This window comes from Podarcis vaucheri, assembly GCF_965113315.1.
Source record: "Podarcis vaucheri genome assembly, chromosome: 5".
Taxonomy (NCBI): Eukaryota; Metazoa; Chordata; class Lepidosauria; order Squamata; family Lacertidae; genus Podarcis; species Podarcis vaucheri.
In genome coordinates this window covers 26,167,297-26,180,847 of record NC_138763.1, presented here as the reverse complement: position 1 = coordinate 26,180,847, position 13,551 = coordinate 26,167,297, and the positions used below count along the sequence as shown (strand labels likewise).

Genomic DNA, 13,551 nt, shown 5'->3' with positions numbered 1-13,551 from the left:
AGCAGCTAACATTCTCCTTTCCCTTCCTCCCCGACAACAAACACTCTGTGAGTTGAGTGGGGCTGAGAGGCTTCAGAGAAGTATGACTAGCCCAAGGTCACCCAGCAGCTGCATGTGGAGGAGCGGAGACGCGAACCTGCCTATAAGGGAATGCAGACCTTGGCTACATCCCCCACCTTTCATCCAACTTGATTGGCAGCTGAACCCTCTTCCACAGTCACAGGTATAGATGCCTCTGACTATCCCTGAGATTCACCAGATTACAAATCTGGTTCACCAGATTACACCAGATTACAAATTCACCAGATTACAAGTCTACCACTCCTAACCACCACACCACACTGGCTCTCTACATGCAAAGAATTTGCTCTATTACCAAGCTATGGCTCAAGCAGATTTTGATCCGTTTCCCCCTTACCCATATTGTCATTGTTTATACCCTTTCAGATTTGAGTTTCGATTTGGACATTGATTTTTTTTAACCCACTTGAAACACAGCCAATTCTTTCTTCCGTGCTAATATCCTAATGCACAGCCATCAGCTCGGGGATCAGACCCTGCCCAGAATACATTGCTAGAAGAAGGCAGGATTCTCCAGTGCCTCCACCAGTCTCCTTTGGTGATAATTTGGCCCCGTCCAAACATGCTCCTGTTGTGCCCAGTTACGGGTGCCACCACCCTATGACCCTTGGCTATCAGTGCTTCCGTGATGTGCTGAGGGATGCCATCTTCCAAGGACACGAGCCATGCGTCCACTGTATAAAAGAAATGCATTCAAGGATTAACTGGACAAGCAATACTGCAGGAATACTAATCGATTTCACAAATGCCATTCAACCCAAAAGACTTGGATTGAACGAAAGCATTAATTCATAGCTCTAAATCAGGCTTCCTCAACCTCGGCCCTCCAGATGTTTTTGGCCTACAACTCCCATCATCCCTAGCTAGCAGGACCAGTGGTCAGGGATGATGGGAACTGTAGTCTCAAAACATCTGGAGGGCCAAGTTTGAGGGAGCCTGCTCTAAGTCATGATCCCTTGAAAGGCAAAGAGAATATTCCAACCCATTTCCACAGGATGCAAAAAATAAATAAATGTATCTATGTGTGAGAAAGAAAGAAAGAAAGAAAGAAAGAAAGAAAGACCTTAGTGTGGCATTTGTTATTTGTTGCATCTCTGTCAATGTGTGTACCAAACTAGAATAAGGCACTTCCCTGTGTTCCTGCATCTAATGAACTACATATTTTAGATTTCCCACAGCTATTAAAATAAGATGAGGTTGTACGGTGTCTGTATGCTCATTATGTGCGTTTAAAAACATGTCTTACCCTTTTTGTCATATTCGACACAAAAACGAGGCACATCCAAAGCCTGTTGTGGATTCATTCCAAATTCCAACATGTTGAGCAGTACCTACAAGGGGTACAGAATAGGGTAAGATGAACAAGGAAAGACAAGTTTCTTACATACATGTGATACATCCTTAGGAAGTCATCAATTCACAGAGCAGCAACAGCCTGGGCAAAATAGGGTTTTTTTTTAATGTCTTCGCATAAATGGTGGAAATCACAACATGACTGACAAAGCAACTGAAGATGAGTAATATTTTAGCTTCATTATGAAAAACAAAGACGGTTTCACCGTACCGAAGCAGCACTGCAAGCTGGATCAGATGATACAACACGTACCCAATCATGGGGGAAGACAGCAACAGAACACTTGCCCTCTTCAACAAGACAGATGCCCATTCATTGGCATAACATTTCAGTAGGGCACAATTGCATGAAATCAAACATGAGTACACCCAATTCGTGCAGCTGACTTCATCTAGGATGTCGATTGTGAAGTTCACTGGATTTTATGCCAGATATGCTGTATTCAGGTATTACTGCATACCCATGTACGGGTCTCAGAGGTGAGACAGGTGTGCCAAGTGGAGAGGAAGGCATGCAGTCCGGCAAGCCGACAACAACAACCAAGCAAATCCCAAACCCTGAAACAGCCTCAAACACATGAATTCTAAATGTTTGCAAACACGCGTCTTAAGACTGCAAAGGATCTTCTGTAGGGTTTGCAAATGACACGCTTACAGAGAAGTAGTTGAAAGATGCAGAGGCTCACCTGAACATGCCCTTGTGGCTGCATGAATCCACCCATTACTCCAAAGGAGCAGAGAAGCTCCCCTGAATCAGCATCAGTAGCCAGAGCGGGTATAATTGTGTGATATGGCCTCTTCCTAGGTGCCAAGCAGTTTGGGTGACCAGGCTGTAGTGAAAAATTGGCTCCTCTGTTCTAAAAAACAAGTCAGTACAGTAAAAGGCAGAGGTTGGCAAAACTACCCTGTGGGCATTAACAGGACAATTCCCTAACAATTTATGTAGTTACCTAAGGCTGTTAATAAAGGCAACGAAAGTAATTTCGTTGTCCCCGAGAGGAGGCAATGACAATAAAGATATTATTATTATTATTATTATTATTATTATTATTATTATTATTATTATTAAGGCAATAGCAAAACAAACCCACATACACTGCTAAAATAGCAGCCAGTTACAAATTATGAAGACACTACTGCAAAATGTACCAAATAGACAGTTTTAAAATTAAGGTGAAAAATTGCCAAACTCTGAACCACCTCCCTAGTGTAACCTCCTAGGTAAATATACCTCCCCAAACTACTGCACAGCAAATAAATAAATGACTCCCTCCATTAATGTAGGGACAACCCTTCCCTTATTCAACTTATTGTAACAAGATCTGATCTGATTTGATTTAATTTAATGTAAATAACATTTTAAAGGATATGAAATAGCATACTGGATAGCACTGTGTGCCAATTAATATTAAAGCAATCTTCTCTCTCTCTCTCCACTATGGATGGAGGAGAAATTCATTTCAATATGTATCTCAAGATGAATCTATCTACTTTGTACTTTCTGAAACAATGTGCAAACCGAAACATAGCTATTGTTTGATATTTGTACTCATCTCTATTTTTCAATGCAGCTCTCCAATCAAACAATATTTAAAATGCATATACAGTGGTACCTTACAAACGTTTTGGGTTACGAACTCCACAAACCCATAAGTAAGTGTCCCGGGTTGCGAACTTTGCCCCGGGATACGAACGCAATGTGCTTCCGGGGCCACGGGAGGCCAGTGTAGGCAATGCGCGCCTCAGGTTAAGAACGCTTCAGGTTAAGAACAGACTTCCGGAACGAATTAAGTTCATAACCCGAGGTATCACTGCATCAGGGGCAAATGTGTATTAGTAAAAATTACATACAAAGTGCATGGTATTAGGGGAAACTGCTTGTAAACATGTGTACATTAGACAAAACAGCATATAAAAATGTGTTTATTACGAGAAATTCACGTTAAAATGCTCATGAACTTTCATGAGGATCGTTAAAAAAAATATTTGCAGTTTGCTGCAAAATGTGGAGAACTGAATTTAAGAGGGGGAGAAGCAAAAGTGACAGATCTTTCTATTCCTGCTCTCCACACGTGTGTACATGCATGCACACACGCTTGAAAGTATTTTCTCACTTGTAATGTAAATCCACAGCCATCTGGTACCAGCCCTGTGCCAAATCCCATATAGTTGCTGTTAATGAAAGAGCAGGCATTGCCTTGGGTATCCACCACTGTGAAGTAAACAGTGTCACTTCCAACCGGGAAAGGATTTCCTTGATTATATTTGGCAGTTGCCCTGAAGGAAACAATAACAACTCAATAACTTCACACAGAAAAAAGTCATAAACCCAAATATCTGATTTCATAGGGGGTTTTTTTCTGAGAAGACCCTCCCCAGAGCCCAAAGAGGATGTCAGTGAGGGTGGAGGAAGCCCCAAAAAGACGGGAGGCGCAGCGGGGCTTTGTTTCAGTTGCTCAGCCTCCCCACCTAACAGCTGACACGTCGGGTAGCGCAGCCGCAGCCGCCACTTCCTTGTGCTGCCTCCAGCTGGCCACAGAGCTTCCATTTTGGTTTGGATTGAAGACACAGCAGCAGGGGACGTGTTTAGAGGGTTCTCCCCATTTCACATAATTTTACTTATGCGTACGGGGGCCAGAACATTAACCCCTGCACAAGTGGGGAGTTTGCCTGTAAGCCGGGTTAAACAAGGTGTGCTTATTTATAAAGTGTACATTGCATCCCGTTGTGCTCATGTCGTATTTGTGGGCTTCACTTTCGAGCATCTTGTTGGCTTTTGTGAGAACAGAGGATGCTTCTCCTAACTTTCTTAATGAGCCCAGATGCAGTAACGCCTGCGACCGTGCAAGTTTTACGTTAGTAGGATAGAGATTGTAGCTTCACCCACAAGCAGCCTTGCATCAAGTTCTTAGTAAAGTTCCCTGCTCCCTCCCCCTGGAAACAGCAAATAGCATGTCACAGAAAGATAAGGCAAAAGCAACACAGGAAAGGAACAGTGCCTGTAAGTCTTTTTATGGTCAGGTAATACCCGATCAAATAAGGGGCTACCGCATTATTTTATGAGGTGAAACCCAAACACAACGCTGCCAACAAATTTAAACAAACATTTTTATCTAAAGTACACAATAGGAGGCTAACACACATGGGTACTTTAAAAATGCCACATACATATAATCAGGTGTGCCCTACTCTAGGTACCTAGTCCCTTGGGTTTTCAAGGCCTGTTGTTTTCTAAGTATATGATTGAAGACATGGCGGGACTTAGCTATACAGCTGCAAATAAAACGTTTTAAGTGTGTTTTAAGTGCAATATACAATGTGACACTAGACGGCAATGGTGAGCCTTATGGAAAATTCAATGTATTTTTTAAATCACACTATATCTATCTATCTATCTATCTATCTATCTAAGCATTTTCTGAACTTTTTTTATATGTGTGTAGATTCCACCTTGGTGTTGTGGGCATGAAGGCTCACCAATTTACAACTATGAGAAGTTTGTTTATCTAACATTAATCTCAGGGTCGTGGGTTTGAGCCCTGTGTTGGAATACCATCCTAGCAACATTTTTTGCATGGATTTCTCAATAGGCATTCCTGCCTGCAACAGCATACTCAAGTGGTGAGTGCCAATATTTATGTAGCCAGGGTCACTGAGAAGCAAGAAGTAGGTTTTAGTATGCTTCATGGAAGAAGTAAAGAAAACGAAAAGAAATGACCTAGAAGAGGCATAAAACCCCAAACAGCCCAATGAAGATAGTGCATGTGCAATAACTCTGTGAAATAACCACAGAATGTTGAGTGTTGGTTGGAAAGGGAAAATGGTGGTATTTAGAGTGTAATGCACCAGTTGGGAGGTAATAAATAGCAGGCTTGAACCCTGATCAGAAGCAATTCTCCCCTCACACGTACATACACACTTCCACTTGCTTCCATACAAATAAACAAATGCGCACAAGCATTCTGCAGTTTTTGTCAGGCTCTCCTATAATAATTTATCTTTCGCCTGAATGCCTCACCCAAACTAGGTAATGCATTGCCGTGACTTCATAGGCTGGGGTCCAAAGAACTGTGCAACTATTTCTGGATGCTTACAAAAGTTTGGGCTTCAGTTCCCCATTCCACAAAAGCCACTTTCAAACTGAACGGGTTTTCAAAAGCAAGCTTTTGATATTGTGTTGCAGCCTGCTGTTTAAAGAAAAATGTCAAAAATCCCATTGGGCATGCCCAAATGCCTGAACTAACTCTTTGGATCCTGGCCACTGCAAATAAAAGAGGGCTATAATCTGATGTGTAAACATCAAGAAGACAGCAGCTACTTTGAAAGAAAGCCAAGGCCAAAGAAAACAACTGTTCCATATTTCAGGATCAGAACAGTATAGAAGTATACAGATTAGAGCTTCGGTTTCTGACCGTGGAGACCAATGTTCAAATCCCCGCTCAGTCATGAAGCTCACTGGATAACACTGGGCCAGTCACCAACCCTCAGCTGAAGTTACCTCACTGAGTAGTTGTGAGGGTAGAGCCATTTAAGTCATCTTGAATGCCTTGGAGGGGAGGTGGAAGATCAGTGCAATAAGAAATAAATACAAGCAGTGAAGAGATGAACCCTTACCTCTGTAAATCTATCAGTTTCGAACGGTTTCTGGCATAAGGTTTGGAAAGGAGCTTTGCTGTGGGTACAGCTACCTTTTCTGGATCTGCACAGAACCATAAAGTATCGGCAAAGCTAACTTTGACAGCTTCGATGAGGATGTGCAAATAGTGAGCAGTATTATGGCCCATTTCTAGAAAAGTAAATCAGGTCAAAAGAATCACTCACCCATGAAAACTACAATTGACTACACAAGTAATAATTGCACTGAATTCATTCACAGATTATGTTCTAGATATAGGGGCCTAAGAGAAATTGCAGTATGTGGAGTGCGCCAAAGGGAGAAATATAACTTTTTTCCCCTCCCTCTGTTCTCTTCCTCCTTCATCATCCACATTTGGCTATGAACACATTATTGGTTTAAAGCGCAGTGAGGCCATTTTTTCACCTATGTTTCCAATCACTTTTGCACATTGTTGTGCATATCAGTTTGGCTGGATGTGCCTCCAAGTCGTCCACTGTCTGTTCATGTGGGTTTTGAAATCTAATAGAACACATCAAAACGCAGTATTCCTCAAGAAACTGCAGGATAGATGTGGATTGTGGCAAATGTCATGTGGAAAGTAAATGTGGGTGTGTACACAACCGCTGCCTTGCCCTCCCTCCCCCTGCCCCCCCCACTCATTTTCCTCCCCTAGCCAGTCTCCTTTCTGCACCCTGAACATGTTTCATCTCATGTGCTCCTGAGCAATGCCACCTCCAAGGCACTGCCAGCAGCCAGGGCTTCAAGCTAGAGGGCATGCACTGGAACAATTGTTTGAGGGCTATTGTGTGACAAGTTTGCAGAGTTTGGATTGCTTGGCTAAAAGTGTCTTGAGACAAAATGGTGATGCAGAGTGAACAGAAAACATTCACACTTCCTACCCTGTTATTTATTTTGGTACATAAAAAGGTAAAGTCACCTGCAATTTAAAAAACAACAACAATTAACAGTTAGTGCAGTGACTAACAGTAGCTTTAGTTTCGAATGGAGGCTTTTCTTCACCTAAAGCTGAAACAACTGGAAAGTTTCTTCCCTATTCTTTCTCTCCCCCCCCCCCAATAAGTAATAGGACTTTTTAAGATGCTGGTCATACCTTTCAAGTTGAAATTTTCTAAAATGTTCAGGGCTAATAGCGCTGTTATTCCTTGCCCATTTGGAGGGATCTCCCATACATTCAGACCCTGGAGAAGAAATAGTGGTCACTTCTCACACACTGTACCCCAGAAAAGGAACAATAAAGAAAAGGAAAACTTTCCACGCAAGACACTGATGATTTTCAGTATAAAAGTCTTTCCTGCGTTGCTGAATCAAGACCAAGACTGTGTACACACAAAACATTTAAAGCACCGTACATTTAAAGTTTGTTAAGGGCGCTGGGAGTTGTAGCTCTGTGAGGGATCAGTGACTGTTCTCAGAATTCTTTTTGGGGGGGTATGATTTAAAAGTTAAAGGGACCCCTGACCATTAGGTCCAGTTGTGGCCGACTCTGGGGTTGCGGCGCTCATCTCGCTTTATTGGCTGAGGAAGCCGGCGTACAGCTTCCGGGTCATGTGACCAGCATGACTCAGCCGCTTCTGGCGAACCAGAGCAGAGCACGGAAACGCCCTTTACCTTCCCGCTGGAGTAGTACCTATTTATCTACTTGCACTTTGATGTGCTTTCGAACTGCTAGGTTGGCAGGAGCAGGGACTGAGCAACAGGAGCTCACCCCGTTGCGGGGATTCAAACTGCCTACCTTCTGATCGGCAAGTCCTAGGCTCTGTGGTTTAACCCACAGCGCCACCTGCGTCCCTTGGGGTATGATTTCAATGCATGTAAATGCAGTAGCATATAGCAGAGGTGACTTCTGTAATTTGGCAAGCAACTTCACTTAAGTATGCAGTCGTTCAAACCTCGATTCCCGAATGCCTTCGTTATTGTATGTTTCGGCTCCCGAATGCTGGAAACCCAGAAGTAAATGCTCCGGTTTTCAACCATTTTTCGGAACCCGAACATCTGACGCGGCTTCCGCTTGAGTGCAAGAAGCTCTTGCAACCAATGAGAAGCTGTGCCTCAGTTGTCAAACATTTTGGAAGCTGAATGGCCTTCCAGAACAGATTATGTTCGGCAACCGAGGTTTGACTATATACTATTTTAAATAAGTTTGATTTGCTCCCATATCTTCACCACACAAATGCTTTCTTATAACAACTGCCCTCATCTACATCCAATTCTTAAAGCTAAAAAAACAACTCCAGACCATTTCATACGCATAGTATATTTGCTGGTGGGAAACAATAAGGGAAAAGTCATAGTTCAGTGATCAGGCATCTGTTTTGCATAAAGAAGAGACCCAGGTTCAAATCCTGCCCCAGAACTGAAATCTACTGCTGCCAGTCACGGTTGACAAAGGCAGATCAATGGCCTGAATCAGCATATGGCAGCTTCCTACATTCCTAATATATCTTTCAAAAAACATTTCAGAAATACTTAACTAGAGTGAAAGCAATGACACAAGATTTTCGAAGGACTATGGGTCTGAGTGAAGATACATAAATAACGCATGTATATTTAACTTTTGCTTCTTTGTTTAAACACATTACTCATTGTTCTCTCTCTGTGTGTGTACACATCCAACATGACTAATAGGTTTATTAGTAAGTATGGGCTTAGAAAGGTACTATTATTGGCAGTACTGGAATGGCACGAGTGCAAAACATGACACACCTTCACTAATAATATGGTATCTGAGCTTCTCCTTTTCTTGTGTGGGAACTCAAGAACTCAAGACACTCTCAGAACTGCCCTGAGATTATTTGACACTCATGAGTGTCACACAGGTATCCATACCTGATGACGTTTTACTTGCAGTGTGATGAGCTTTGACCAGGCTATATAAATGCTGGATTGAAATCTCTCTCCTTTCCCTGCTACCCAGTCACAAAGGGGTTCCAGAGGTTTTGCCACTCAGTGATGTATGTCTATGTGCAAACATCTCTTGTTTGATTCATGCTCTCTTCCCATACCGCCGCTCACCTGTGCTGTGTGTTAAGAGATGGACTTCTTAACAACCAGGTGGAGGCTTGATGAGGGTTAAACACCAGCTTCTGAATACTATAGGAGTTTTAGACTGCAATCATCTGCTACAAACCTATCGGGGAGTAAAGACCCATTGAACTCAACATTTCACTTAAGTGGGTTGCCTTGGACTATACCAATTTTCTGAGCCCTGGGTCATGTGGCAGAGCTCTATTTACAGTGGTACCTCGGGTTAAGTACTTAATTAGTCCCAGAGGTCCGTTATTAACCTGAAACTGTTTTTAACCTGAAGCACCACTTTAGCTAATGGGACCTCCTGCTGCTGCCGCGCTGCCAGAGCATGATTTCTGTTCTCAGCCTGAAGCAAAGTTCTTAACCCGAGGTACTATTTCTGGGTTAGCGGAGTCTGTAACCTGAAGCATATGTAACCTGAAGCGTATGTAACCCGAGGTACCACTGTATTTCAATTTCAACAGCAAGCATCAACCAGTTTTCCACATTTCTGCAGCAATTTGGTGTTTGTTTGTTTTTTAAAAAATTCATTGGCATTTTGGTGCATTTTTCTCATAATAAACACATTTCTGTCTGCAGTTTTAACTAATATACATTTAGTATATCTGTCTGCAGTTTTAACTAATATACAACTAATTTCACATTTTTGGAAGCAATTTTCCAAATACTGTAGAATGCTTTTTTGTATATTATTTCCCCCAATATTTACATTTTATGTGCATTTCCCTTTAATATATGATTTTTTTGTAAACACTGCTTGGTTGGAGAACTGCATCGCAAAATCTGAATAAGTGAAAATTTCAAAGGATAGCTTTGCATCTTCTTTTGGAAAGTGTGGGTTTGACTTTAAATGTGAACAGAACTGAAATTCTCCCTCCCTCCTAGTGCAGAGTATCTAAAGAACTAACTAATTAAGCTTGTATTGGGGAAGCACATGTTTCTATTGGTAGCTGCTACTGAAATTTGGCAATCTCCCAAATCAAGCAGCTAGCAAGGGGTTTTTTTTGGGGGGGGGATGATAATTGCCAGAGGAAAAGTTAAGCATTGGTTTCCTTTCTCTATTCCAATTCAGCTTGTCTTCTCCTTCCCACCCTCTCTCCAGTGCAAATGGCTCCCTTTCAAAGGAGTTTTGCAATAGTGAAAGGGCTTCGGTATAATGTGAACTTGTTTCCTTTGCATTTTAGGATGTACAGATGTAAAATAATCCAAACCTTTCTTTTTTTGTAATTGGGGTGCCTTGGACCATGATCGCTTCCAGACAGTATTTTGTGGCAAGGATTCACACAAGTACTGGAAATTTAGGTTTGTGCAACTTAAGTGGTTCTGTTGCCCTTGCACAGCAGCAAATCCCCTTTTTAAAAAATGAACTCTTTGCAGTTAGGAAAGTGATGGGAAAATGCGCTGAAAAGCAGGAGATGAACAGATGATTAACAGGGGGGTGTATAACTACTGCACAAGCAAATCAAGATGTATTCAAGATGAACATTCTTATCATATAACTCCCTGAAAACAAATCAGAACAAATGCTTAATAAGGACAGGACATAGTCCACATAAGCAAATCGAGAAAAAGGTTGCCTGTATGAACCAAATTTCAGAGGCCTAGCTCTCTGGGAAATATCATGAATTTTAATAGACCTGTGATTCAGTCAACAAGTCCTAGGTGCCTTCATATTACCTACTGACTAGAAAAAAGAGAGGCAAAATTCAGATGGTATGCCACCAGATTATACGGCACTTAAATTGAATTTGTTGAGGGTACACATAAAGAAAGTAACCACCTCATCAGATATTTCAATCGTGAGCCCAATATGTTAGAAACACAAATTAGTGTTTAAGTCCACCTCTCACGAACACTTCAATTGACCTCTTCTCTCTCACTCTCTGCACACATTCCCTCAAAAAACTGGACACCCCTCAATGTATTTCCCATTATTTTCAAAGGAAACAACCACAGCCAAGTTCAGTTTTGATGGCATGGGTGGGTCTGGGAGGAAGGTAAGAGTCTGCCAGGCAATTTTATTACCGTATGAAAATTACAGGATGAAAAACAGAGGCTTCAAAACAAAGGGGAGGGGGGAAATCCCAAGAATGACCTGGCAAGGAAACCCCATTTTCTTTCCAACCTTGGCTGTGCCACTGGAAAGTACCGCTTTGAAGTATAAAGAGAAACACATTGAGTAAAAAGGCATTCCTGTTCACAGAAAATTCTGTGGGAGGGACAGAGAATGCAAAAGCTGGACCACCATTGTAGTGGATACTCCCAATTCTTCCATTACTGGAAGAATTCAGCTGTGCGGCTGGACATGTGTCCAATTTTTAATATAAGCATTAGATATCAAAGGCTCAAAGCTTGTTAAAAGGTACTTTCAGAGGCACTGGGGAATGGAACAGAGGCTTCTCAGCCATTGTTCGCTAGTTATGGGATGCTTTGTTATGAAGGCTGCTGGAGCCTGGTTTTTTTTTTAAATAAGGAGACTTAGGCTCAAGTAGCAGTTGTAAGGGTGTGTGTGTGTGTGTGTGTGTGTGTGTGTGTGTGTTGTTTCTTTTTAAGGTGGGCATTTCCAGTGTGAGGTTGGACAGCAAGACAGGAATACTTCTATGGTTCAGATTGAAACTCAGAGAAGAATTCAGAGTTCCTAATTATCACACTGAGGTGAACATTACAAACCTCGGAGGCTTTGAGCTCTCTGTATCTAGGTACCGTGTATCCAAGTTTCACCAATATCTCTGTTAGGGACTCACGAGACTGTGCTCTAGTTGCCCGTGATTAATTCTACAAATGCCATTCATTTTGGAACATTGCTATCACCGCCTTACCTTGTAATTTGTGACAATAGGTTTGACTTCTTCAGTGGCGTGGCTTTTCAGGTCCTCCAAATCCATCACTCCACCATTGCTCTGAATAACATCCACAACAGCTTTGGCCACACGGCCTTCATAGAAGCCTTGTTTGCCAAGTTCTGCCAACTCCTGGAAGAAGAAAATAATCTGGATTGGAAACTGCAAAAAAAGAAAAGTGTGTTTTTGGTGGGGGCAGAAATACTATGCAATGTGACCTTGGATTCTGACAGTGACGCTTGCTTGCCTGGGTGGAGGGCAGAGCGGGGTATATGAGTGTGTATATAAACAAGGAAACATGAACAAAGATAAAATTTACATTAGTTGTACTGTGCCATTTGCTGGTTGTTAGCTGGGTAATTTGGCTCTCAGGTGTCTGGTTTGCTGAAGGAATGCACTACAGACCTGAACATCATCTTAGGTCACAGTTCAGTAGCAGAGGTAATCAAAATAGTTGAGGCTTATAAGAAATTCTGACGAAAGAAGAATGGCAGACAAAATTAATAAACTGTGCAGAATTAGATAAAATGACAGGAAGGATTTGAAACCTGTGGGACCAGAGATTTACAGAAGATTGGAAGAAATATACGAACTATTTGGAGAGCAACTGTAATCAACAAATTACGCCAGTAGGACTACAAGAAGTTTTGTAAGGAGAAATGTATGAAGCATTGCAAAGTAGAGAAAGAATAGAGATATTAGTTATGAGTTAAATGTAATTGTGGAAGTAATAAATGTATATTTAGTGAATAGATTGGAAAATTTTCAGATGGAAGTCAAAAAAATGGTATAAGATATTAAAGTATGTTTAATTACTGTTGAAAATGATATGTTGAAAAACTACTAAAAAAATTATATATAAAAAAACAAAAACAAAAACAAAATAGTTGAGGCTTAAATCCACAAATATTTGAGCCATTATTTAAGTAACCGAATGGAAAGCTTTGGTAGTTAAGAGCATAAGAGTAGCCTGCTGGATCAGCCCAATGGCCCATCTAGTCCAGAATCCTGTTCTCACAGTGGTCAACCTGATGCCTGTGGGAAACCAGGACAACAGAACATGAGGACAAGAGCCCTGTCCCCTCCCAGGACTTCCAGCCACTGTCTTTCAGAAGCATCAATGCATCCAGTTGTAGATACAGATAGGTAGCCGTGTTGGTCTGCCATAGTCAAAATAAAAAAATTCCTTCCAGTAGCACCTTAAAGACCAACTAAGTTAGTTCTTGGTATGAGCTTTCGTGTACATGCACACTTCTTCAGATACACTGAAACAGAAGTTGCCAGATCCTTCTATATAGTGAGAAGGTGGGGAGGGGTATTAATCAGAAGGGTGGTGGGAATGGGAGATTGGCAGATAGCTGAGATGAGCCTGTTGACGACTCTTAACGACTGCAATAGGTCTTACAGGAAAAGGCAAGGGGTGAGATTGTAGAGGTAGAGCACAGTCATCATGGCTAGTAGCCAGGTTTTTTTTTAAGCAATGTAGAAATAAGCAGAGGAATAAATAAGCCTCAAAATATTGCTTATGCACTCCTTTGTAGTCTTTTGGCAAAAGACAGCAAGAAGTTAACGGTGGTAGTATTGGTATCATAATTATTTCAAGAGTGTTTT

General features: G+C 41.7%; 1 protein-coding gene across 3 annotated transcripts in view; it reads right to left on the bottom strand.

Annotated features, from left to right (window-relative positions):
• Positions 1-304: 304 nt before the first annotated feature.
• The window catches only part of LOC309533104 (glutathione hydrolase-like YwrD proenzyme), a 28,920-nt gene continuing 15,673 nt past the window's right edge, over positions 305-13,551 (bottom strand). For 2 of the 3 annotated variants that reach the window (XM_082224190.1, XM_082224192.1), the window contains 7 exons: positions 11,920-12,102; positions 7,164-7,251; positions 6,049-6,220; positions 3,549-3,711; positions 2,121-2,291; positions 1,328-1,412; positions 305-755 (listed from right to left, as the gene is read on the bottom strand). In XM_082224190.1, coding sequence (XP_082080316.1) covers positions 517-755; positions 1,328-1,412; positions 2,121-2,291; positions 3,549-3,711; positions 6,049-6,220; positions 7,164-7,251; positions 11,920-12,102 — 1,101 coding nt within the window. In that variant the 3' untranslated portion in view covers positions 305-516. The remainder of the gene's footprint in view (positions 756-1,327; positions 1,413-2,120; positions 2,292-3,548; positions 3,712-6,048; positions 6,221-7,163; positions 7,252-11,919; positions 12,103-13,551) is intronic. The other variant, XM_082224191.1, reaches the window with a different exon arrangement.